At 35.2% G+C, this 27,746-nt stretch overlaps 1 protein-coding gene across 1 annotated transcript in view; it reads left to right on the top strand.

Annotated features, from left to right (window-relative positions):
• LOC150101290 (cysteine dioxygenase type 1-like) overlaps positions 1-16,649 on the top strand; it is a 172,523-nt gene extending 155,874 nt beyond the window's left edge. Inside the window, exon 5 of the mRNA XM_090400343.1 lies at positions 15,969-16,649. Coding sequence (XP_090256469.1) covers positions 15,969-16,025 — 57 coding nt within the window. The 3' untranslated portion in view covers positions 16,026-16,649. The remainder of the gene's footprint in view (positions 1-15,968) is intronic.
• Positions 16,650-27,746: the final 11,097 nt, after the last annotated feature.

The raw sequence follows: 27,746 nt of genomic DNA, 5'->3' as shown, positions 1-27,746 counted from the left end.
ACATACATTACATAGTTTTGATTACGTATGATACAACATTGCATACATTTCTTTACATTTGATACATTCGTGTATTCTGATAATATAATAATAATTTTTTTCGCAGTAATAATTATAATAATTTATAACATATGACACATACATTACATACTTATCATTGCATATGATACAACATTACATACATTTGTTTACATGTGATACGTACATTACCTGCATTTGATTACATATGGTACATTTATTTATTTATTTATTTTTATTTTTATTTTTTTTTCATCTTCGATGAGATGAGATGTAGTTTCTCAGCTTTCATCCTCGAAGCTTATTTGTGAGCTTATCTGAAGATGACACCGGTTATTATTTATGTTTATTTGCTGTGTTGGGAAGCTATGAAATCAAATCTATGTTCAATTGGCTTGATTTCCACTGCAGCCGTTGATTGAGAAATTCGCACGCACACGCACACACACATGACACTTGAAATGTCTTGATGCCTCGCAGATCTGGAAGCCTGAACGAATATATTGTGTTTCATTGCGTTTGTGTGGTATTTTGGGTGCGTGTTTCTTGTTCATAGTATGTCCTTAGAGCTCTTTTCAGGCTTTTGAAGATTTCTGTATTCAAAAGGTAATTTGTTTATCATGTCTGGGATGTAGAAGTTTCGTGTGGCCTTTCCGTAGTGATTATGTATTTATATGTGATATAATTAGTTGTCTGAGGTCTTGTAATACGGTATGTATGTATGTATGTATGTAATAATAATAATAATAATAATAATAATAATAATAATAATAATAATAATAATAGAGCCTGTGTAGCTCAGTAGAAGTGGTCTTTGCACTCTACAGCGCTTGACTGCACGACGAAAGGCATTCGAATCTAGTCGCCGACTAGAGGAACTTTTTCTAAGCCTTTTCTCGACCGGTTCCAGAGTTAGTCGATCTCTGACACGGGCTAGAGGGTTTTCCCTCCCGGAAACTCGGGTTTTTCGTCTCGTAAACTCAAGAAAATCGGCTGTCGAACCCACACTATTTTCAGACATTCAATATATTATGTTAGGGTTAGGGACCATCAGATGCGTGTCGATTAATTAGTGATAGCCTTGGTCCAGCTATCTCTGATTGATTACCAGAGGAGATTGAACTGCCCACTCAATCTCCAAAAGTTAGACTGGGCTTAAAAACGGCCTCGCCTACTCTCCCTATACGTGAACAAAAAGGCGTTAGCTGATTTGATTGATAATAATAACAAATAGTTTTTAAGGTTCCTGATACCAAAATACCAAACACATTCAAGTATAGATCGTTGCCCCTACCTTAATTCATTCTCTCAACCCACTCCATAAACTCTAATCCATTTTTTCTACACAGCTTATTCATCGAATCATTTGCCTGTAAAGCACCTCTTCATAATTGATTTCTATTACCTTTAGTTAATATTAGCATTAGCATTGATTTCTATTACCTCTAATTAATATTAGCAAAGGTTATAATTTCGTTATAACCTTTTCCGCTAGGAAATCAGTATCATCAGCAAATTTTGAATTGTTCATTCTTATTCTTATTCTTCGTCTATCCATTAGATAACTTGCATCCTTATCTCACTGTGCTCCATTACCTTTGATTGCAACTACGATTTACTCTGAACACAGGGATTTAATAAATTGCTTTTTTGTGCTGAATATTCCGGTGAATTGGAATTTTCTAGAGGGTATCATGCCAAAAAGTCAACGGTCAACGGCTTTAGGTAGCTCCATAAAATTATGGCACTTCACTATGTGTTTTTCTCCGATGGTATGGAATGTAAATATATGGTCTCTTTGCTTCCATTTTTTTTTTCATCAAATTTTTTTGAGTAAAATGCCAAAACATACTTTGCTTGGACTGCTGATAAGAGGAATTTTCCTAAAATCATTTAAATTCTGGCTATTTACTTTTCTTGGATGGGAATAAGAATAACTGACATAGAAATATGGGCAATATTTTGACCATGTTTCTGTGCCCAGTGCCTTCTAAAAATTTTTATATGCACTAAGAATAAGTGGAATTTCGCATTTTGCATTTCTTTTAGCATTTCTGATGGAATGTTTTCAATTAATGTAGTATTTCCTTTTCGTGATCTTAAAATCTTAAAATAAAGCTCTTTCTAGTTCTTCTAGAAGTACTGGATAATCTCCATTCTGTTATAATTGGCACAATCCCCGTTAAATTATCTTGCACTAAACTTTCATCTTATTTGAATAATTCACTTGAAAATTCATACAATATTTTTAGAATTTCTCAATGAGCAGTAATATTTTCCATCCTCATGCTTAAGTCTTCAACTCATAATTATAAAAAACGCTTTGTTAATTTCTTAATATTTGATGTGCTTTTGTATTGGTTACTCTTTCGAAGACTATTCTCTATTTCTTCCCAGTCACTTGTTTTTAAAAAGCGCCATCTCCTTTTTAATCGGCCTATTTATGTAATTATACTTCGTCGTTGCTCCCAATGTTCCGAATTAATCGACGCACACTGATCATAAAGCTCTGGTGTTTCTTAAGTAATCCAAGATTTATTTATATGTCACGCGCTTTTAGTCAAGAAAAACTGGAAGTGTGGATATTATTTAATTTAGTGTTTCAGATACTCTAATAAAAAGGATGAAGACATTTATAGTTTCCTCTTTTGTTACATCTAGTGAAAAGGAAGAGTTTCTGAATCACTTAATTGTTATATTAAATAAGATCAACTCCCCAGTTTATCGCGCTATAAAACATTTTGCATTGTTCTTCTAGTATTTATAGCAGTTTGTACTTCGTACAAGGACTCTGTAGGAAGTTGATGACGTCTCTGAGAACTTGTTCGGTTTTTTTTATTATTATTATTAATTTCTCTCCTATAAAGGCAGATGTATGAACTTCGATCGCCCTTCGAGATGACATAGGCCAGATTTCCACATGATGTTGATGCTCTGCTTTGGTAATACGTAGAATAGAACGATAACAAATATTTTGTGTCATGAAATTCTGGCCATTTAATTTTATTAAGTTACCATTCTAACATTTATATGAATGAATAGTTGTTTTACGCGCTTGCATACCGGCTTAAAAACACACGAGGACACCAACTCGGAGATCTCTATTCCTGTCGATTTGCAAACGACCGCAGAAACACAGAATAAGCCATTAATCGGAACCCAGATTGAGGTAGCAAATTTTTGGTTCTTCTGTGCATAACATTTAATTGAATTTCGCTTGTTAAATATGATTTTAAAAAATACCGTCAAAATCACTACTTGAAAAGAAGAGAACAGATATTCCCATAGGGAAGGTGCATCGTGCCATGTAACGAGTTGCGTGTTTGTATTATTCCTCCAAGTTATACCGGCTGTAGCCGGTATAACTTGGAGGAATAATGGTATGATCGTTTGTAGCCGGTATAACTTGATGCTCCCAAGGCAGTGCAAATGTGTCCTGGTGAAATAGCTGCGAGAAGGGAATCGATGGAGTTTGAAAAAGCGATTTTAATCGGATACCACTTTTCAGGCCTCTCTTTTAGGCAAATTGTTGAAAAATTGGGCCATACCAGGTCAGCAGTCAGTGATACCATACTGGGATGGAAGCGCAGGAAGTCAACTGCAAGTACTGTCTGCAGGTAACAAATCACCACACCCAACTACCACTGTAGGGTGCTACAAATGATAACACGTAAAAACGCACCATTCGTCGGCCGACACGTTGAATGCGAGTTCGAAGCATTGACTGCAACATGAATCTGCACAAAAAACATCCAGAACCGAGGCTCACAACATGAATTTCATAGTAGGACTATGCAAATCCCACATTACCCGAACCAACACGCAGCGTAGTCTTCAGTGGTACAGTGGAACGTGGAAGCTTGGAAGGCTGTGTTATGGACCGAGAAATCACGCTACACTCTCTACCGTGCAGATGGACAGATTTCGGTGTGGCAGATGCCCGGTGAACGTATCTTACCCGAGTGCGTAATCCCAACTGTGAAAATCGGAGGTGGCTGTGTGATGGTATGGTCCTGTGGATGGCGTGGTTTGTGGACATGAACGTCACGACACTTGCCTTCACAGAGCTCAGATCTCAAACCTATTGAACATCTGTGGGACGAACTGGAGCGTCGGGTGAGGTCAAAGGGCGTCCGCCCCCTCAACAGTCCGGGACTTCATTACATGTGTATAGGAAGAATGGTCCAAAATTCCCATCGTATTCTTGTGGAATATGCCCAGTAGGATTGTTGCTGTCATTGCAGCGAAGGGAGAACCTGAATCTTATTAAGGTAGACTCTATAGCTGTTTGCTGCTCACACTTTGGTGTCATATGTCCTTCTTCCCATGCAGTGCATACTCCATGAATTGCAATCTTCTTGAAAATTGTATTCGTAAGCTCCACTGGTGGACCTTCATTCACATCGTTTAGACAAACGATGTGAATGATTGATATAAACCAATATCTCAATATTAGCAATGAACGGAATTGCAGGAAGGAATTGCCTTTGTTTATTCCTCGCGTACAGTTCATTTTGCTGCGTGATAGAAGTTGAGTTACATAAAGAAATTTCAAAAGCTTGTTCCAGAGCATCCATTTTAAGGATTTAGTCATCAAATATAGCAACACATATGCAGCTCCCAATATGCGATGAGATAGTTTTTTTCAGTATGCCTTGATAACACTACTGTTAAGAACAAGAACAATCAGACGTACAGCAGGTGAACCTTTCGGAGCCATTTTATGTGAAGCGTTCACTTAGCTCCACATCTGGTTTAGGCGCCATATGACTTAGTATTTACTTTCTCTTTACTGACATAATTTAAAGTGAATGTATGGGTTGCAATTTAGCATGATAACCCATTTTTTATACAAAGAGGAAGTCGTATGAATTTTAGTTCCTCCTTTTGAAGTTGCAGTTGCACTGTCTCGTGTATACACTCAGTCCGATGCGCTTATGTCGCAAAGTGACTTTCAGATCTGCGAAACAAGTATCCACTTCTCTGAATAAGAATTCTTGTGAGTTGTCTTTGTGTCGAAACTTGTAATAAAAAAAGCATACCTGCCAATAGTAACGAGACCGTACACTGATATTACATTTTCATTTCTTAAACAAATCGAGACTTGGTCTATGGATGAAGATAAACACGGGTTGACCTATAAGTGCAGAATCGTGTTCTTTTAAAATGGATGCAGATATCAGGCGCCATTTATAGGAGAAGCTTATTTGAAACTCAGAAATGAATTACGTTTTCAGAGATTCCAGTGTTACCATAGGGCAAGTGAAAGTCGTATGTTGCAAGCGGACAAGCTGCAACAGCCTTGAAAAGTGCATGAAGATGGCCTCATTTTTAATGTATCATCAAAATGTAGAATTATTTGTTTTCTATGAGTGGTGACCTTGTGGTTTGTTACGTTAACGGATTAATGGAAACTCTGCAGAGAAAACATGAATGACTCGATGAATGACTTGTTTATAAATGCGTAAAAACTTAGTGATTTCACATTGAACAATAAGGAGACCATGTGATATGCTGATTTCATGACAAGGGATAATCGTGATGTGAAAGTGACGATATCCAGTTTTCCTGGAGCAAAAATTAAAGACATACAGTAAGTGTTGCTATTAGGAAGCAAGTAGGAGAAGTGAATGATGGTAATAACCTCGGTAGGAACGAATTATCTCAAAGGAATTTAAATTAGGATGAGAGCGGTAATGAGACTGTTATTCAAGGAAGCGGTAGAGAAAGGGCAGCTGGTGACGATTGTTAGTATATTGTCACATTATGATGGAACGAACTGAATGGAAGGACCATGAAAGCAAATGAATCAATTCATATCTTATTCAGAAAGAATGGTGTGCTGTTCATAGATTTTCGGAGTGATTTTGAAGGATGTTATCCGTCTAAATATTTTTTGTATTTGTTGTTTGAAGGAAGTGATGGTCCGGGGGGGGGGGAGATCTGATGAGCAAAACCATGGAATCTAATGATTGAACAAGAACGGATTTGTATATGCAGGAAGAATTGGAGCTAGTGGTTTTGGTAGATCCAATTAGTTATTAAATATTTATATACTAATTCCATAAGTGTTAGAAATAACCTTTTGAGTAATATTTATTCTTAATTAGTACATTTTGGTGAGGAATATAGGTATCAGTGAGACATGGTTAACAAAGGATGATATAGTGACATGAATTGGTTGTAAGGATTGTTATATTTTCAGAGAGAACAACATGGGTGCTAGTGTGTTGTTGATAGCAATAACGGTTTTAATATATATATATATATATATATATGTAGAAAGTATTTTACCTTGGGTATAATAAATGTTAAAGATGCCAAGCTCTTTTAAACTTGGTTTTACTCCATTTCCCAAGTAATCAAACAGACAAATAAGTCAAGTTTGCGCCTGCACGTATTGCATGTCTAACTTCCCAAGTTTGGGAAATGGAGTACAACCAAGTTTAAAATAGCTTGGCATCTTTAACATTTATTATACCCAAGGTAAAATACTTTCTACATTTATATCTCATCATGAGATTTTTATTTACTAAGGTTAAAACACCTTATGGTAACTTGTTCTGGTAAAATACTTTAATACATAGCATCATACATCTCCTCAAGGAGATGGGCTGTGCATTGAGGGTAAATATTACTAATAGTGATCAGAGTTTATTCTACCTTTACCATGACTTGCACTTGACTTGCACTACTCTGAGGGTCAGCTAAACTTGTAATACGTGCAGGCGCAAACTTGACTTATTTGTCTGTGTGCTTACTTGGGAAATGGAGTAAAATCAAGTTTAAAATAGCTTGGCATCTTTACCATATGTATACTTATATATATATACGAAGGGGATCTGGAAAGTTCTGATAATCACTATGAAGGAATTGAGGTAGAATCATGTAACTTGCACATTATTCTACATATTCCCCACGAAATGTTATACACTTGTTACAACGCTTCTGCATCACTTGCTATCCTCTGAGAAAAATAGTCTTTCTCTTGTTGCACAAACCATATCATTTTTGTTCTAGGTGTTTATCAGAACTTTCCAGCACCTCCTTGTGTATATATATATGATTCAAAAATAACGACCGAAGCTGAGGGATACCAAAATGGAAAAAAAATACTGTTCATTCTTTGAGTGCACAACTAGTTTCATTTTCTTACAAAACTTCATCCGATGCATAACATGAAAAGAGTAATACAAAAAATGCACATTACAAGAAGCAGCTATAAATTAACTTGCAAATATATTGTTGACATTTGAAGCCGTTCTGAATGCCATGGTATTGTTGGGCATGTACACGCGGGCATGATCTTGTGTACGCCAAATTTGGATAGTTGAAGAGTGATAATCAGATAGGTTATAGCTTAGGTTATTGTCAAGGTGGACTGGAATGACGACAATTTCTGTTTATTCCACAGTTCTTCTCTCCAGTTCATCATAGCGTCTGATAATGTTTTCTGATTTATTAGATCACTAGAAGAATGACAGAATCATCCTCGTTAGGGCGAGCAGATTTAAAAAGGTGATTATATAGTAGTGCCATATATAATGTCTCTCATATGTTATTTCTTAGGCAATGCGATGGATTTCTCTGTCTGACCAAAGTAGAGCGCATTGTACTTACATCTAAGACGATAAACTCCTGGATATTTTAAGGTGTCATTTTCAGGTTTAGCTGTACCGAATAACGAACGGAATCGATACACCTAACTTGGTAATAAAGAAGTGCGAGTTTTAAATATCTTGAAAATTTTAGCTAACTTAGGTGAAATGGAGCTGTTATACGGTAGATATTGAAGCCCTTTGTATCACTACTATCTTTAGTACGATGAACAGGTGGATCAAAACGTAGATTACGAATTGTCTGCTTAGAATTGCCGTTTTTCTGAAAGGTTTTAAGAAAAACGATAGTTATTTAGTAATCTCTTCTTCACGAGGAGAAAGCGAGCACGTTTTCCCAAACCAGAAATGATGCTATGCTTCTGGGATGGATAATGATGTGATTGCGTATGAAGGTATTTGTAGTTATGTGTGGGTTTTCCATTAATAGAGTTCTTCAGTTTTTCTGACGCATGAGTGAGTTTGACATTCAGGAACGGGAGACAACCATTAACTTCCAATTCCGAGGTAAACTGCATTCTTGGGTGTTGATTATTTAGATGATTCAGAAACTCCTTTAAATAATCTAGTCTATGACTCCAAATTAAGAAACCATCATCAATATATATTTTCAATTACCTTGACTTTAATGGGAAGGAAGTGATTGCTTTTTCATCAATGTTTTTTCTCTCTCTCCCTCTCTTTCTCTCTGCATTTCTCTTCCACTATCTGCTAATCAGTTACTAGAAATCCATGACAAGAAGTATTGGTTCATTTGATTCTCTCTCTCTCTTATCTATCAAAGACGATATTTGCCGTCATCGCTTCAGGAATTAGAGCAAAATAGAGAAGCCAGGAGAGGAGACGTTTTTCCGTGCCCGGTGAAGCAAAAGAACCACCCGAATGTAAAAGAAGTTGGACAATCTAGTCCAAATTAAGAAATCATCATCAATGTATATTTTCCATTACCTTGATTTTAATCGGAAGGAGTTGATTGCTTTTTCATCAATGTTTTTTTTTTCTCTCTCTCCTTCTCTTTCTCTCTGCATTTCTCTTCCACTACCTGCTAATCCATGACAAGATGTATTGGTTCATTTGATTCTCTCTCTCTCTCTCTCTCTCATTTATCAAAGACGAGATTTGCCATCATCGCTCTAGGAATTGGAACAAAATAGAGAAGCCAGGAGACGTTTTTCCGTGCCTGACGAAGCAAAAGTACCACCCTAATTCAAAAGAGGTTGGACAAGTGACAGACAATGGTTTTGGTCAATAGTTTTAGCAATTGAAAACTAGTGGATGCTGTCATTTTTTTTGTTTTGTTTTAAGCAATTTTAAAATTAGTTTTGAATGTGTTTACAATTTGCTTTAAACTATTTCGAATTTTATTCTTATTAAACAAGGAAATGGAGATTTTGATGAAAATCACTTGAAATACGCTCGATTCTTCTGTTTGTAAAGCCTTCTTCCATTCGTCTTGCAGAACGAAGTCCATAGATTAACCCTTTGCTCTATAAAGAACCAGAAGAATAGATCAAAAGGTTTGAAAAATCCAACCTAGAATGTAGCAAAGAAATCACAAAATAAACCACTTGACATTCTGGTAATGCCAAGCAACAAGGAGAGTAGATATGTAAGTATTGTTCCATGAAAAAAAAGTCAACAGCGGATTGTTGTTTGAAATGACCGAAAGACTGATAATTTCCACTACTGCTCAGAAATATCACTAGTGTAGAATTGATCAAGAGTATTTCGGTAGTAGTTATGAACATAAAAATCTCAAAGAAGATAATTTTATTGTTACGAGTTTTGGACTGGAAAAATGAGCGTTTTTTCTTTAAAGGAAGGAAATCAAAACGGTTAGAATGTCTGATGACAAACCAATTGAATTTATCAGAATGGATAGTTGATCTCTTATCTTTCTTAGCCAAAGATCAAAAAGAGAAGATTCTAAATTGGAAACGTTGACTTCACTATCAAAAATAACCTATACGCACATGCATATATCACTGAAAATTTCGTTTCTGTTAGGAAAATTAAGTGTGGTTTGCAGACTGGGGATTCGAAACATCATTGTTTTTCACTGTGGACTTTTCAGTAATCTGAGTCAAAATTAGGAGGGACGTGGAAAACAGAGTAATGGATTCTTTACTAAACCCTTTACGGAAAACTTCCCCTCATTCCTTCTTTCACAAATTACACTTTCTTCTAATTACGTTTTCTACAACTATTTGCATGGTCACTATTCATTGTGATTTGGGATCAGTAATTACTCACTCTCCTCCAAATCCGTTCAAGTACATGCAGTTGTTTTTCAACACTTTTAACAGTTCGATCCCAAATACAACAGATTTTTTTTTCGGTTCATTCATTCCTTCTACATTCCTTCTATTGCACTGCTTCGGAATCTGCTCCCTTTTGCAATTCTTCATTTCTTCAGCGGGTCTTCAGATTTAAAGTTAAAAAGTTTATTCTTTGTCATTAATGTTCTATTCTTCTATAAACACTTTTTAATAAATAAAAATATAAATTTCGTCGAGATGAAAGATGTCTGATTCTCACTCAAGTCGCCTTACTGAGCTAGTAAGGTACTAGTAGTCGTGCCAAATATTCATATTCATATTATTATGATTAAAGAACTCCTTGAAGTGAAACTTATTGTGGGAAATCTTCCCTAGGCAATGCTAACTCTATCCTGCTGCTCATGACTTAATTTACTGTCCACACTATTTGTTGACAGTTCATTCCAGATATCTTCGATTCTCCAATCAGATGGTGAACGATGAGCCATACCGCTTACCAGCTTCGAGAAATAGTTCCCGCCTCATCCTTTTGTTTTACTGTTTGAAAAACACTAAAACAAAATTCCCCAGCTTTCATCTGCTAAATATTTGAAAACTTATGTCTCGGTCATAGCATTGCTCCTTCCTTTCAACCGCCTCTTCAGATTGCATGCTCCCAATTAGTCGTGATAGCATACCTACTTACTGCTGTATTCTGTGCACAGCTTTCTCACCTCTTTGACATCCAGGAGATCAGAGAGGAACATTGTAGATGATAATTTTATTGCTCCTATTCACTGGTTAGGATTCCTATGAGACTTCATAGATGAGTCGGTAACGACAAATTCTCTTTTGTGGAAAAGACCTGGGTTCGAGATTCATTTAGTACGTGAAGAACTTTTTTTTTTTTGACTATAGGTGAGCTAGCTGGTTGCATATAGAAGTGGCAGAGTTTTACATCGCGGAAAATCTTGGTTTTCATCCTGTAAAAAAGCTTACTGGCCATAACACACATACATGAACACCCACATAAAGAACACATGAATAGCCAACAGCCTTCGTTGAATCGCCAGTAACTTCAGAGCAACAACAAATTCCCCCCGCCAACTGAAATTCGCTCTCTAAGAAGGAATGGAATCTTGGAAGGACCACTGTCTTTCTTGATCTCGTTGATCTCATGTAAAGTTTACTATCCTACTCTTAACTACATTAAATTGCAACCCCTCTCATTGAATTCACACGGGCTTACCAAAAGCTTGCACAAACTATGGGATTGCAAATCTACTAACCCATTCACCAATTTAAATTTCAGCTTGAAATTGTTTATGTTTATAAAAATGTTCGAAAGGTTTTGTGTAGTATTTAGTATAGTTCTATTAAACAAAGGCGCTTTATTAACGACTTCAGATTTTCGAATAGTTCTTTCAAGTCAGGCGACAAAATGATCTACCCTAAAGACTTTCGTTCTCGTCAGTTGCAGAATGACAGCATGTACATACCTATTTTTTATGTTTTATCTTAGTCGATATGTTTATCATAGTGATTCCTGTTAATTTATTAGAAAATTTCACTAGATTATGAAAAACATACCTTTAAAAAATTCATGTCCACCTCCATAAATATCTCACCCTCACCAGCCAGTTCTGCGAACGAATCCTTACTACCTCTCCAGAATTTTAACCACTATTGAAGACATACAAACGAGTTTATAATTTGATGGCTTCATTTTACCACTATCTTTTATTGCCATTGAACGTACAGTGACATTACTTGTTTATTATCTTGTAACACCTCAGTTGCGAGACTTTCCGTTAACAACTAGGCCAGCAGCACATTCTATCAAAACACGAGGAAATTTCGTTCAACTTCGTTGTCTTGTTGATTGATGTGCAGAGTGCTTAATATGTCTTTCGGTTTATTTTCTCCTTCTCAGCCATTCTGAAGTTCCTGTTTCTGCATGAATTTCGAGAATAGACCTGAATGGCTAAACAATGTTATCGTTTACATTGAAAGCATTCCAGATTTCTAGAAAGACAGAAATTAGAAACTCTAATGAGTTTATCTAATTAATATTAATAGCCGTATAAATTAAGCATACGATTTGTATGGAATTTATAAAATTCACTGAGATCAAAATGGAAAGTCATCTTCTAATTTTATCAACGGTTGGCATATTTTAGAGAATTCTCATCTTCATTTGAGATAATCGCAAGTCGTTTTTATTGCAAGTTTAACCTGAAGAGTGTTAAGTGCCTCACACCAAACAACCAACCAGCGACTGAACTGTTTTTTGTTATTTAATTTATGAAGTTTTAATATTCTAAGAACCCCTTTTGTTTAGCTTTCTCATATATGCTATCGTCCGTCCTTATTAATGGGTGTAAAATGGGTGTGCTTTATAGTCAGTATAGCGAGTTCATAGTCGAAATCATTGAAGAGCATTTTAAACACGTCCTTCTGTCATTCGTGCAATTCGAACCCCATTATATTATTAATATAAGAGGGTGCTCATTCTGAATATGTAGTGTTTCTAAAGTCGTAATATATTAAAGTATGTGATATTAATATGTTATTTAGCCCATTGCTATGACAAATTTATTTGTGGCAGAGCAAAGTTTTCCCTTTGCAAAGTTGCATTTAAAAGCTAATATTGACTCGAAGTATTGCAATCAAATATTTAACAAATTGAGATATAATTTCGGGATTTTGTCGGTCTGTATCTTTTGCAGGTTCCTAATAATGAATCTTTTCGATAGCAGTTAATACTTCTTTATTAATAAACAAATATATAAACTGCCTCTTAACATGCTGTAATTATTTATGATCCATACGTAGCTTTTTTTTTATGAAGCATTTTTACATAACTATCAAACTGAAAGCCCAGTTTGCCGAACGGATAGTGTTTCTGCTCTGTAATCTGTTGGACCATTACGGTTCTGTCATCATTTTGACATATAAGTTGCGAATGTGTATCGCCGTCTGAGATTGTGGGCTTCACACCAACTACTCATATCGCAAGTATTCGGTCTGAGGCCTCCAATCTGACTCGGCGATGCCATAGTGGATTTCTGGAACTTCCAGGATTTTATTATCCATCCACGAGTGCTATAAGTCTGAAACTCTTCCTCAGCAGAAATGTGATAAAATCTTTTTCTTGTAGTCAAGAAAACGATCTGCGAAATATCAGCAGAAATCCTTGGAGATATTTCAAACCTGAGAGAATGTATGTATGAATAACTGCTGCATATTTCATGTATGCGGCAGTTATTCATCACCGATTGTTATTAATAGACGTAACGGTATATATCATACAGCGACATCATTTGAGCTCACGTCAGATTTCAATAAAGTCAAATTTGTAGATGGACTGTGAGTCAGAATGGGAGTGTTATGTTAAGCAAAACACTAGCTGAAGTTTATCATAGGTAATAGAAAATAAATGTTTATTAAGGGTCTTCCAGATCACGGGCAAGATTATTCCTTGGTTCCTGTTAAGGTTTTGTATACAGCGGGCAACTATTGTGGCCTCCTTAAAAATTCGGGAGCGGAAGTCCTCCTCCATGTTAGGAACTGTGTTTCTATCCCACTCTATGGTATGGTTCGTTCTTGAGAAATGAAAAGCTAACCGCGATTTTTCTTTTCAGTTATTATTGACGTCACCTATGTGTTCGTTTTGCCTAATTTCAAGGCTCCTTGAAGTTTAGCCGATGTAATTCAAGCCGCACGAGCAGAGTATGTTATAAACTCCAGCATATTTGGAGAAAGGATGGCTATATTTTGGAGATCTTAAGAATTGTCTAATCGTTTCTGTGGGTTTAAAGGCCACTCTTATTTTATGTGGTCTAAGGAGTCTAGCAATCTTATTGGAAACTGTCTCTAAGTATGGAATGACGCTGGTAGAAATATAACGTACATCATCTTGTTGTCTTTGTCGGGGTTCAGAGAAAAGTATCTTGTGGATGAGTCTTTGAGGAAATCCATTCATGGTAAGGTTGGTGGATATCAGGGATATTCTTCCTGGAGGTCTTGTTGATCTGTTGTAAGGAGAGAGGCACGGTTCTTCAACATGTGTACAATGCTAAGTTTCTGAGAAATGTGGTGGCAGGAAGTGAAATGTAAATAACGTCCTGTATTGGTAGGTTTGCGGTAAACTGAGAGGTTGATAACACCATTCGGAAGCTTCTTAATTAAAGTTTCCAGAAATGATAATTGGTTATCTTTCTCAAGTTCTAGAGTGAATTTGATTGTGTGGTATAGAGAGCTGATTTTGTTAAGAAAGTCGAACAGGTCCTTTTTTGTGTGGTTCCAAATGATAAAGATATCGTCCACGTATCTCCACCATACTGTGGGTTTAGGGTCTGTTTGAGTTAAGATTTTACTTTCAAAATCCTCCATAAAGAGATCAGCACAAGATGGAGAGAGGGGGCTACCCATTGCAAGTCCAGTTAATTGCTGATATATTGTTTTATTTCATAAGAAAAAGTTTGATGTTAAACAATGACGGAACAGAGAAGTAATGTCTTGTGGGAGCAAACTTCCTAAAATGTTGATGACTTCCTCCACAGGGATGTTAGTGAATAGAGATGTAACATCCAGGCTAGCGAGTAAATCCGTATTGAAGATAGAGATGTTGTTCAGTTTCTCAACGAAATGTTGCGAATTTCGTATATAAGTATACGAATTATGGATGTGTGGTTTGAGGAGGCCTGCCAGGTGTTTAGATAACAGATAAGTTGGCGAATTGATTCCATCCACAATCGCGCCTAGTGGTATTCCATTTTTGTGTTTCCAATAAGATTGCTAGACTCCTTAGACCACATAAAATACGAGTGGCCTTTAAACCCACAGAAACGATTAGGCAATTCTTAAGATCTCCAAAAGATAGCCATCCTTTCTCCAAATATGTTGGAGTTTATAACATACTCTGCTCATGCGGCTTGAATTACATCGGCCAAACTGCATGGAGCCTTGAAATTAGGCAAAACGAACATATAGGTGACGTCAATAATAACAGAAAAGAAAAATCGCGGTTAGCTTTTCATTTCTCAAGAACGAACCATACCATAAAGTGGGATAGAAGCACAATTCCTTACATGGAGGAGGACTTCCGCTCCCGAATTTTTAAGGAGGCCACAACAGTTGCCCGCTGTATACAAAACCTTAGCAGAAACCAAGGACTAATCTTGCCCGTGATCTGGAAGACCCTTATCAGATCCTTCAACTCGTCAGAACTGAAATGTTTATTAAATTTGTTTTTCTATCTTTAAATTCAAAAACAGGCTATTCTTGTGTATTATGTAAATAAAGTTTCATTTCTGCTTGAAATTAGTTTACTTTCATTTTGAATGCGCAGTTCTTTCCTTGATCCATAAAGAGAGTATTTTTTGTGTTTAATACTTTTTTTAGTTTTATGTAACGTGTTTATGATCAGCTCTCAAATTCGCCTAAAGCGATAAAAGTTTCATCAGTTAATTCTGTATAAAGTCACAACACTTAAATCGTGCTTTCTAATCGATGCACTGGTCTCCTCTTTGTGTCTTTTTTATTCAATTTTGAGATCACTGGTTTTATTTTATGGATAGTACAAAAGCTGCACCGTGCGTTATATACTTTGTATATAACGCACGGTTATACTGTGCATGTATAACAACTGTTACACGATGAAAGATATGTTGTGTTCATATTTTGCATATTGTAAAACACCAAATAGAACGATGAAGAATCTTTAGCAGCTTTTTTGTTTGTGGGTATTACCAGAATGCTTTTTCTGTTTGTTGGATATAAACAATTGGATATTGTTTATTGGAAATTTTAGTTACTGTACAGTTTCAGTGAATATTATTCAAATTGAAATTGTGAAGAATATGGTCATATGAAATCTGTACCGATTTCATGTTGATAATTAAACATGAGATTTTGTTATTGATCGTCTCTCCATTAGTTCTAAATTTCAACTCTATCACTGTGTTAGTTCCCTCTCTTTTAAAAGAATTAAAATATTTATTTCATTCACATCAAAACTTAGTATTATAATGTGCATTAAGTAGTAGCTAATTTTTTTGTTTGTCTTTACTAGAATACAAGAACTTCAGACAAGGAAGATAACGAAGTTTTGCAATACGAAAATAACTGAAATATCAAATGACCTACAAGGATGGCTGGACCAACTGGAGCGCTTTGTTTATTGATACGCTGTTACATTTCTACATTAATTAAAAATCTAGACAATATTATTCTTTAAAATATTCAGATTTAAAAGCATATTTTTCATTATATGTTAAGGGAATATATTTTTTATAAATGTTTTGGTGCTGTTTCATTTTAAGACGCGGCGGTGTGTGTTTCAATTTCAGTCATATTATTATAGTGCTCTAAAATTTTCATTAACTCAATATGCATAGATTGTAATATGTCTATAAAACGTGCACTGTCATATTCATAGAGCGCGGTTCTTTCTTCGTTTGCATATGCACGTATTTCCTATCTCTTTGTGGGGAACTTAAATTTCGGTTTCTTGTTTTCTTTTGAAGGAAAATTACATATGTCCAAATACCTAAAATGTCTTTCTTTATATCTGCTAACTTGGGTGTTGTTCATTTTTACTGTAATATCTTTTTACAATGAGATGTATTTTAAAAATGTAATGCATGCTGCTATTTTATGTACTATTAATCAGCTGTTTATTATCAGTCCGAGAAACGTCACTTATCGTGCGAAAAATGTAGAAAAATTGTTATAATACATGTATATATAGGAAGCTGCTAATCACTTTACTTTTTAATCACTCACATTTGCAAATGCAGTGAGTTTTCTAAATGAACGAGCAACTAATCGAACTCAAACTTTCTATCAAACAATATAGAAATGTCAATGAATGGAAGGATAAAAATGAGTGACTAATACCAGACTTATTAAAATAAAATAATAAAATTCAATAAAACAAAGTATCCAGATTATTTCAATGCCAACTGAACACAGTTGGCATTGAATTGGCTATTTGGTTGTATGTAACGTCCATCTGCTATGGTTAGTTTGATAAATATGATAAATATCGCAAACAAACCGTTTTGGTTTTTTGGCGATATTTATCATATCTGAAAGAATCGCAACACGCAACTTCGTTTTCAATTCACAAAACGAGTAGGTGATGATTTAAAAACATTTATGTTTTTGCAGTTTTTGCTTTAAAAATGTAAAAGTGTAATGCATGCTGCTATTTTATGTACTGTTAATCAGCTGTTTACTATCAGTTCGAGAAACGTCACTCATCGTGCGAAAAATGTAGACAAATTGTTATATTACATGCATATATAGGAAGCTGCTAATCACTTTACTTTTTAATCACTGCATAATGGCTTCTGTGATATCTATGGAAATCTGAGTGCTTGTTTCGATTGCAGTTCTCTCCTCTGTAAACAGGGATAATCAGATGCTTTCGTCCGTTCTGAATAACCATCAGAAATGACGAATCTTGGAAACAAAAGTGAACAATTTACTTCAAAACAATCGAAGATTATCTATACGCGAGGAAGAAAAAGATCAGAATTTCTGTAAGAACTGTCTTAACTGAATCTGTAAATGAAGCACAAAATTAGGTCAGAAAATTTAGTTCCATATATGTTCCATTTTTTCCCGCTATTTAAAATTAATAAAAAAAAGCCTATTAAAAAGATCGCTTGAACATCTTTGAAATGAAATTCGATAATGGAATTCTACCTTTTGAACGGATTTTAAGTGTTTTCCAAATTGTATGGCTCAAAACTATTATCTCCGAGATTACTAAAATCATGTGTGCGTGTCAACTGCGGTTCATATTCTCCAGTTCGGAAAGCGAATTGGAGAATATGAATTTTTTTTTGTCGAAAAACAGACTCCCTTCACTTGCATGAGACCGACTACTCACCTTCAGTTGATAAGTACGTATAAATTGTATTTCTCATCCTTGACATGAGCATTCTAATCCATTTTATTATGTTTTTCAGAAAGATTAGACGTTGTTTTGATATTTATGAAGATCCTGCTTTCTAGATAATGAGCGTACCTTAGTTTTGAATATGGGTAATAGTGTGGAATAATTGTGGAACACGATTATGAAGACAGACTGAGAATTTGTAGACTGCAGATACCAGTAAACAGAAGAAAGAAGGTGATATGATTGAGACTTACAAACTTCTGAAATCCCTTCAGAAGTTTATAATAGAGGATATTAAAAATGAAATGCAGGATTTCAGATAATGAAATTTTTATATTTGATGTATGGTGAGGAAAGGAGAAGAGGGCATCTTTGGAAACTGAGAATGAATGCTGCCAAGAAGGGTATGACATTTAACGTTTTCTCTCACAGAATGGTACGTGATTGGAATAGATTGCCATTGGATGTTTTCTGCAAGCAGCTTGAATGAATTCAACAACAAGTATGATATCAGGTGCGTGTAGTATGTGACTTCCCTCGATGAGTCGCTGACTTTCTGGAGGTCATTGTTAATAATAATAATAAATTTCATCCCCTCCCTCGATAATCTCAGGCTGCCCGGTCGTGTTGCTCAGCTGTGTGTTTTGATGCCATATATAGTTGCCGTCACAATTTTGTTGCCAACACACTTTTGATGAGGGTCAGGCATTGTTCCCTTATCAAAAATTAATTTCGAACGTATTTTTGATAAGGAAGCCTTGTGTGGTATATGATGGTCGGTTAGCCGTGTGAAACGTCACGATGTGTTTTAGGAAATGCTTTTGATAATGGGATAGCAGCTGCTTATTATTGTCCTCCATGAAAATATTTGTCTAATAAAATGAATTTCCACTGACTATACATTAGCTATACATAGGCCTACCTATACATTGCATAAGCCTGTGAAAAGTTGCTTTAGACAATCAACTTTTCACCAAACAAAAGTAGGCCGAGTTGTTAACCAATAAAGACGTGATTTGCTGCATTAAATTCCGATTGCTAGATGCCATATTAGTTTTATATATTTATTAACCACGATTGATGTATTTTCCTGGAAATAATAGACTCACCCTCTCGAAACCAAATGGGGATGGATTAGAAGGATATGCAGGATATGCACAAGTTGTTAAAGGTCGCACATGATCCCATACATATACAGAAGGATAGATGAAAAGTAGAAAGTTGCAGATTCAAGAAATTTTAAAATTTTAGCAAACATATATGCTGTGAATAGGAGAAGCTCGAGCGTATTTAAACATTTGTCGTTAGCTAGTAAATTATGTCACCTCGCGATTGAACTAGAAAACAGGAACGCAAGCTATACATGAATTTTACGTTGTACAGTCATTAATGGTAGTTGGCTCAGGATACGTTTAATTCATGAACAAGTTGCATTTTTTTAAGTAAATTGCATATCATCAAATTAACTTCTTATTTCCATCATTGTATTCTTAGCACAGCTGATATAATACATTAAAATCGACGTAATGATCTGAGCAGTACCAGCGCAATAACAGATAGTTTTAATCTGTTACAGATTGTTTTAAACCCCATAGAATAGCATTGTTAGCTGAAATGTGTAAATTTTTATGGGCACGACGGGAGATAGCAACTCATCACTCTAAAATGCATTTTGTAAACAGAAAATACAAAAAAAAAAAGCAACTGTAGCAGTAGTAGCGTACAGTTTCCAGTTATTTTCGACTTTTAACACAGCAATACTATGAATTGCAGAACGCCGTGCTTACTTCAGCATTTTTCGTTAGTCAGTTCATTATTGAACTGACATTTTCAACCAATACATTTCAACCAATACATAGCAATACAAGATATTCCTGAATTTAACGTTGATACTCAATACGATATCAATAACGTATTGATGAATATCTTTCAATTTTTTATTAATTTGCATATTACCTCATTAACATCTTATTTGCATTATTGCAATTACTATATGAAAATCGATTCAGTGATATGAGCAGTCGCAGCCGTATAAAAGTAGGACAGATTGCGATATTAGCCCATAAAATAGCATTTGAGCTGAAATGCCTGTAAGGGAAATATTTGTTTCTGTTCACTACTGGAAATTAGCACACACTGGTCCGATTTCAAGTTTTTTTTTTAATTGAAAATACAAAAAAAAAAAACGAATATAGTAGTATGAAGTTTCGAGTTATTTTCGATTATTAACACAAAAATGCAGTGAATCGGAACACTTTGTGTGGATTTAAACAATTTTTGATAGTGGATTATGTAACATTATTTAACATTGCGCTTGAAACAGAGCACAGGAATACATAGAATACGTAAATTCAATGTTTAATTGCCGGTAGATTTAATGTAGCGAGCTGGATTCTCTACATTAAAGAACATCTTGCAATTTTTATTATTTGCATATAACCCGATTAATTCTGAATTGTCAGCACTATGTCACCACATTTCACTACATAAAAATCGATGAGTGTTATTTACAGTAGCAGATATATTGCAGTTTGAGAGATTATAATATCAGCACCTAGAATAGCATTGTGAGGTGAAATTGAAAAATTTGCTGTCAATAACGGAAAATCGGCTCACGCCGGGCCAATTTCAAGATTGTTTAGACCGAACACACAAAAAAAGATTATAGCAGAAAGTTGCAATTTCGAATAATTTTCAAACAATAATGCAGTGATTCGGGGTACACTATGCGTATTTAATTAATTTTTGTTACTTAGTGCATTCTTTAACATCGTGCTTGAAACAAAACAGAGCAATACCACAGTATAAATGAATTTAACGATTCAACTGACCATTAATGCCGGTAAATGGCACTGTGTTTGCTTACGTAATGAATATTTTGTAAATTTCTGAAAATTTCTCACATTTCACCTGGCCATGCTAGACAGTTCGCGCGGTTAGCCTAGTGGCTGTGCGCTTCGCAACCATATGCCTGCGGAAGGAGTGTCCTAGGATCGATTCCCGTCGCCGACGTGAGGAGCTAAAGGATCTTCCTCAGCCATAGCCAAGTTAGCCGGTCTTGGGCGTGGACAGCAGGGTTTTCCGCCAGTTTATCTGGGGTTTTCATCCCGCAAACAGGCAAACCGGCCCGTGAACACACAGGATACAGTCAGGAATTCTTAGAGGCATAGGAGTGACCATCCTATCTTCGTGCTTCGGTTACGAAATCCAAGCATGCTTGGAAAGTTGTGGGCCTTAAAGCCCTGTTAAAGCCATTATGATAGATAGATTGTTAGAGAACACATAGCATACATGAATTGGATATAACAACGCTCATTAATGCAGTTGGAGGGCTCTGAGATCGCACACCGTTGTAACGTTAGCACTGCCATATAGCTAAGTAATAATCAAGGTAGTGTTAAATGCAGTCGGATTCGTATAACAGCCCAAAGCATGGCGAGCTGAAATGTGTGAAATTTTCTGTATACCACAGGAATTATTTTCTGTGGTATACAAAAAATACCACGCCCCAGTTTCAAGGTTTTCTAAACGAAAAACTCCAAGTTATAGCATTTTTGTCAAAAAACACGAAAACAACGCAACAATGTATTTTACTACAAAATTCATTTTTTGGTGTTTTTCGTTTAGAAAACCTTGAAATCGGTGCGTAGTATTTTCTGTATAAATGGGGTTTCAGAGAGAACACAGCAATATAGTATACAGAAATATAGTAACATTCAATAATGCTGGTAGAGAGCGATGAGATCGCACAATTAATGAATATCTTCCAATTTTTTATTAATTTGAACAACATGCAATTAACTTCTTATTTGCAGTGTTGTAATGTTAGCAATTATTAATTTGCTATCGTTCAATATTCCTACATAAAAATGAACGTAGTGATATAGTTCGCCCACCGTTTGTAGGCCTTTCCAAGAATAGTCGATTCATGCTGAAGGGGACGAATTGGTCACCAACACGCGAAATCACGTGCTTTATAGGTAAAATTTTCCAACTGTTATACAAGCAATAGTTAACTACAATAATCATAAAAGAGAAGTTAATTTTCCGACCGGTAATAATAAACAACTCATTCCATATACGGAATGATTACCCTATTATCGGAATGGATTCTCCTTTTTCTGAGATGCGCTGAAGTGTCGAAGGATCTCTAATCGGTGGGCGAACTATACAAGCAGTTGCGCTAATATAATAGCCCGCAGGATAGCACTGTGTGCTGAAATGTGTGAATTTTTTTGAAAACTTATGCCGTTAGAGGGCGCTGAGCTCGCGCTCTGACGGCATATTTAATGAATATCTTGCAATTTTTTGATTAATTTGCATATCACCCGATTAACAGCTTATTTGCACCATTTGAATGTTAGCACTGCCATATAGCAACAGAAAAATTACCGTAGTAATAGTCGGAATTGCGCGCTTATAATAGTTCATAGTATTGTATTGTGAGCTGAAAATGTGAAACGTCTGAATACTACTGCATTTCAGCACACATCACTTCGAAATCAAGGTTTTTTGAAAAAAAAAAAATGAAAAATATAGCAAAGGACACATCACGCATTATTTTCTAGATTTTACAGAAAACTGGTATAAAGTGCAGCAGGTCATGTGTATTTAAGTAATTTTGTTTACATATAGCATAATTTAATTTAGCGATTGACAGAGAACCCAGCAATACATAGTATACGTGAATGTAAGGTTGTAACGACTACAATTCCGTTAGAAAGCGCTGAGATCGCACAATTAATATGCAATTTTTTTTAAATTTGCAAATCACCCGATTAACTTCTCATTTGCATCGTTTGTATGTTAGCATTGCCATATAGCTTCAGAAAAATCAACGTAGTCATACAAGCAATTCCGAGAGAATAATAGCCCATAGGATTGCATTGTGAGCTGAAAATGTGAAATATCTGAAAACTACAGCATTTCAGCAAACATTGTTCCGAAAAAAATCAAGATTTTTGAAAAGAAAACACGCAAAAATGAAATTTTAGTGAAGTGCACAAACGCGTTACTTTCTTGTTTTTACACAAAAATTCTAGAAATTTGTCAATCTCGAACCTCTTTAAGTAATGTTCGTTATATGTAGCGTAATTTAATTCAGCGATTGATAGAAAACACAGCAATACATAGTATACGTGAATTTAATGTTCTAACGACAATTATGTGGATAGAGGGCACTGAGACCGCACAATTAATGAATATTTTGCAATTTTTTTTATTAATTTACATATCATCTTATTAACCTCTTAATTGCATCGTTTGAATGTTAGCACTGCCCTATAGCTAAATAAAAATCAACTTATTAATACAAGCAATTGCATACGTATAGAGACCATACGACTGCATTTGAAATTTCTGAAAACTACTCCATTTAAACACACATCGTTACGAAATCAAGGTTTTTTTGAACAGAAAACACGAACATATGCAATTTTTAGTAAAGTGCACAAAAGCGTTATTTTTGTGTTTTTACACAAAATTCCAAAAAAACAATTGAGGAACGTCGTATGTATTTCAGTAGTTTTCTTTACATATAGCATAAATTAACTTTGCAATTGATAAAGAGCACAAGGTAATAACAACCTTAAAAGGTTGTTACGACCATTATTCCGTTAGAGGCCGCTGAGATCGCAAAATTAACGAATATCTTACAATTTGTTATTAATTCGCATATCTCCCGATTAAATCCTTATTTGCACCGCTTGTATGTTTGCACTGTTATATTATATATGTTAGCATATATATAATATAAAATGTTACTATATATAATATAACTCTTATATTATATATGTTATATATGTTAGCACATTTTTCTGTAGGTATACGGCAGTATAGCTACAAAAAAATCTACGTAGTCATGCGAGCAATTCCCGTGAATATTAACCCATAACATTGCATTGTGAGATGAAACAGCACGTCGTGAGATATTTCAGGTTTTTTGAACAGAAAACACCAAAAAATACAATTTTCAGTCAAGGGCACGAACGCGTTATTTTCGATAACGAGATAATTGCGGCAACTGGTGTACATATAAACAGTTTTCTTTACATATAGCATAATTTAACTTTGCAATTGATAGAGAACACAGCAATACAGAGTATACGTGAATTTAACGTTGATACGAAAATTTTACCGTTAGATGGCGCTGAGATCGCACAATTAATGAATATCTTGCAATTTTTTATTAATTTCAATATCACCCGAGTAACTTCTTATTTGAGCCGATTGTTTGTTCGCACTGCCGTATAGCTACCAAAATATCCAAGGTATTCTTACCAGCAATTCCACGCGAATAATATCACATAGAATAGAAACTTTACAGAAAAATTTGTGCACTTTACACAATTTGTGTAAAGTGCTCAAACGCGTTATTTTCGTGTTTTTACACAAAACGTCTGTAAATTAGGACACGTGGTGTGTATTTAAGTAATTTCCTTTACATGTAGCGTAATTTAAATTAGAGATTGATTGAGTTGAGTATACGTGAATTTAACGTTGTAACGACCATTATGCCAATTTCTACTTTGAATCTACGCCTTAGTCTCTACGTTGCAATGAGCAACATGGGTTTACTAAGGGAAGGTCATACTTTAGCAATTTGCTCACATTCTATAACAATGTTACCATTGTACTAGACAAAGGGAATGGATACACCATGACACTTTTGGATTTTGCTAAGGCTTTTGACAGAATACATCATGGCAGACTGTTGCATAAATTGGGAAAAATGGGTTTGGGTTTTACAATATTAGCATGGCTAAGAGGATGGCTAAGAGACAGATATCAAAAATTGGTATATGCGGGATCTGAGTCTCAAAGTTTAAGTATACTACAAGGATCAGTGCTTGGTCCACTGTTATTCAATCTGTACGTTAATGATATTGGGATAGATTTGACAATCTATCCCAACTAGCAAATAGCAAATAGCAAATATCTATCTAATCAGCAAATAGCGACGTACAGCTATTTGCTGATTAGGGTAATCAGGAATGCAGTCTTTGTAGAATGATTTGAATAGGCCGGAGTTGTTGGCATGGGAAAATTACCCTAATCAGCAAATAGCGACGTACAGCTATTTGCTGATTGGGTAATCAGGAATGCAGTCTTTGTAGAATGATTTGAATAGGCCGGAGTTGTTGGCATGGGAAAATTTGAATCAGTACAATGTGCATAAATATAATGTCATTGACATCGGCATGATTAGATATCCAGTGTCGTAATATATTGGTGGGGTTAGGCTAGAAGAAAGTGATGAGGCTAGGGATCTTGGAGTGTTAATAGATGGGAAGTTGAAGTTCAGGGAAAAGATTGCAAATACTACTCAGAAGATAATTGCAATGCTGAAACGAACGTTCACATGTAAATATAAGGATGTTATTTTGACTCATAACAAGGCCTTCATAAAATCTTTCTTGGACTCTTGTGCGTAGGTCTGGTCTCCAGGTTTCCGTTGTGATTCCGATATATTTGAGAGAATACAAAGGAGAGTGTTTAAAATGATATCAGGATTCTGGAATACTGATTATGAAGACACATTGAGAATTTGTAGGCTGCAGACACCAGCAAACAGGAGAAAGAAGGGTGATATGATTGAGACTTAGAGACTTCTGAAAGGGTCATACAGAATACAGCATGGCAGACTGTTGCATAAATTGGTGGAATATTTCAGTTCATGGAGGGTGGAGAAAGGATGAGAAGGAATACTTGGAAGCTGAGAAGGAAGGCCGCCAAGATGGGTGTGAGGGCTAGATTTTTTTTCTCAGAGTTTGGCGTGATTGGAATTGATTGCCTTTGGATGTTGTGAGTGGAAGCAGTGTGAATGAATTCAAGAATAAGTATGATGAGTTTCTGACACCATGGTGGACTCCCTTAATAATAATAATAATAATAATAATAATAATAATAATAATAATAATAATAATAATAATAATAATAATAATAATAATAATAATAATAATATAATAATGCCGATAGAGGACCCTGAGATTGCACTGTTAATGAATATCTTGCAAATTTTTATTAAATTGCATATCACCTTCTTATTGAGCCAATTGTATGCTAGCACTGACGTATAACTACAGGAAAATCAACTTATTATTATAAGCAATTCCACTCGAATAATAGCCCATAGGATTGCCTTCTGAGCTGAAACCAGACATTATGGGATATTCAAGGTGTTTTGAACAGAAAAGACGAAAAAATGCAATTTTTAGTAAAGTACACAAACACGTTATTTTCGTGTTTTTACGCAAAAATTCTATAAATTGGTGCACGTGGTGTGCATTTAAGTAGTTTTCTTTACATAAAGTATAATTTAACTTAGAGATTGATAGAGAAAAAAATAATATACAGTGTACACGTGAATTTAACGTTGCTATGATGATTATACCGTTAGAAGGCGGTGAGATTGAAAACTTAACGAATATCTTGCAATTGTTTATTAATTTGCATATCACCGAGTAACATTTTATTTTCACCACTTCTATGTTAGCACTGCTATATATAGCAACAGAAAAATCACCGTAGACATACAAGCAATTGCCCCCAGAGAATGGACAATATGATAGCATTGTGAATGAAACTGCACGTCGTGGGAAATTCACGGTTTTTGAACAGTAAACATGAAAAAATGCAATTTTTAGAAAGTGCACAAATGCGCTATTTTCGTATTTTTAAACAAAAATTCTATAAACTGGGGCAAGTGGTGTGTATTTAAGCAGTTTTCTTTACACAGCATAATTTAACTAAGTGACTGATAGACAACACAGCAATACAGAATATACGTGAATTTAACGTTGCGACCATTATACCCTCAGAGAGAGTTGAGATCGCACTGTATGTTGCAATTTTTTATTATTTTGAATATCACCTGATTAACCTTCTTATTTGCACTGCTTGTATGTTAGCACTGCCGTATACTACAGAAAAATCAACATAGTCATACAAGCAATTCCATGCTAATAATAGCAGATAAGATTGCATTATGAGATGAAACCCCAAATTTTGGGAAATTGAAGATTTTTTGAACAGAAAACACCCAAAAAATGCAAATTTTAGTGAAGCGCACAAACGCCTTATTTTCGTGATTTTACACAAATATATGATAAATTGGAGCATGTCGTGTGTATTTAAATAATTTTCTTTATATATAGGATAATTTAACTTAGCGACTCAGAGAATCTAGGAATACAGAGTATACGTGAATTTAACGTTATAGCAATCATTATGCCACAGAGGGCGCAGAGATCATACTCTTAATGAATATGATGCAAATTTGTTTTTATTAATTTCCATGTGACTTGATTGTCTTCTTATTTGTACTGCTTGTATGATAGCACAGTAGTATACCAGCCACTTCTGACAAGATCAAGATCAAGATCAAGATAAGATAAGGAATCGTGACGTGTATGTGCGTTGTTTTCAGATGAAGATAAGTGATGGTATTAGTTAGTTGTAAATAAGTGACGTTATTGTTTTGAATGGAAAAGGAAGATATATTAGTGGATAAGGAATCGTGTCATGATTGGTGGGACACTTCTGACAAGATCAAGATAAGATAAGGAATCGTGACGTGGGTGTGTGTTATTATAGAGTTTGGAATGTTTGGAATTTTGCTGGGCCCTCATCTGTCAGGGACATCACGTGATGTGTTTGGTTCGCTTAATACATTGTGGATGTTATTTAGAGATAAGAATCGTGAAGTTATGTGTTTAGAAATTTCTGGGGAAAATGTCTCTCTGTGATATCACATGGTGTTTTGGTTTGCCTATGGAATTGCAGGCGATGTTTTTGAGATAAGATACCTTGGAATTTTCCCAGGGTGACACACATCCATTGTCATTAAGTTTTGTGTTTGGTTGTCTGTAGATGGGTGTACTAATTTTCCAATACAGTTTGGGGTATTTCTTTCCTGTTAACGGGTGGGAATTCTTAGAGTTA

This window comes from Typopeltis vanoorti, chromosome 11 (assembly GCF_054136105.1).
Source record: "Typopeltis vanoorti isolate ZY-2024b chromosome 11, IOZ_Tvanoo_1.0, whole genome shotgun sequence".
Lineage (NCBI taxonomy): Eukaryota > Metazoa > Arthropoda > Arachnida > Uropygi > Thelyphonidae > Typopeltis > Typopeltis vanoorti.
The sequence above is the reverse complement of the archived record's forward strand: the minus strand, read 5'-3'. Positions and strand labels throughout refer to the sequence as shown.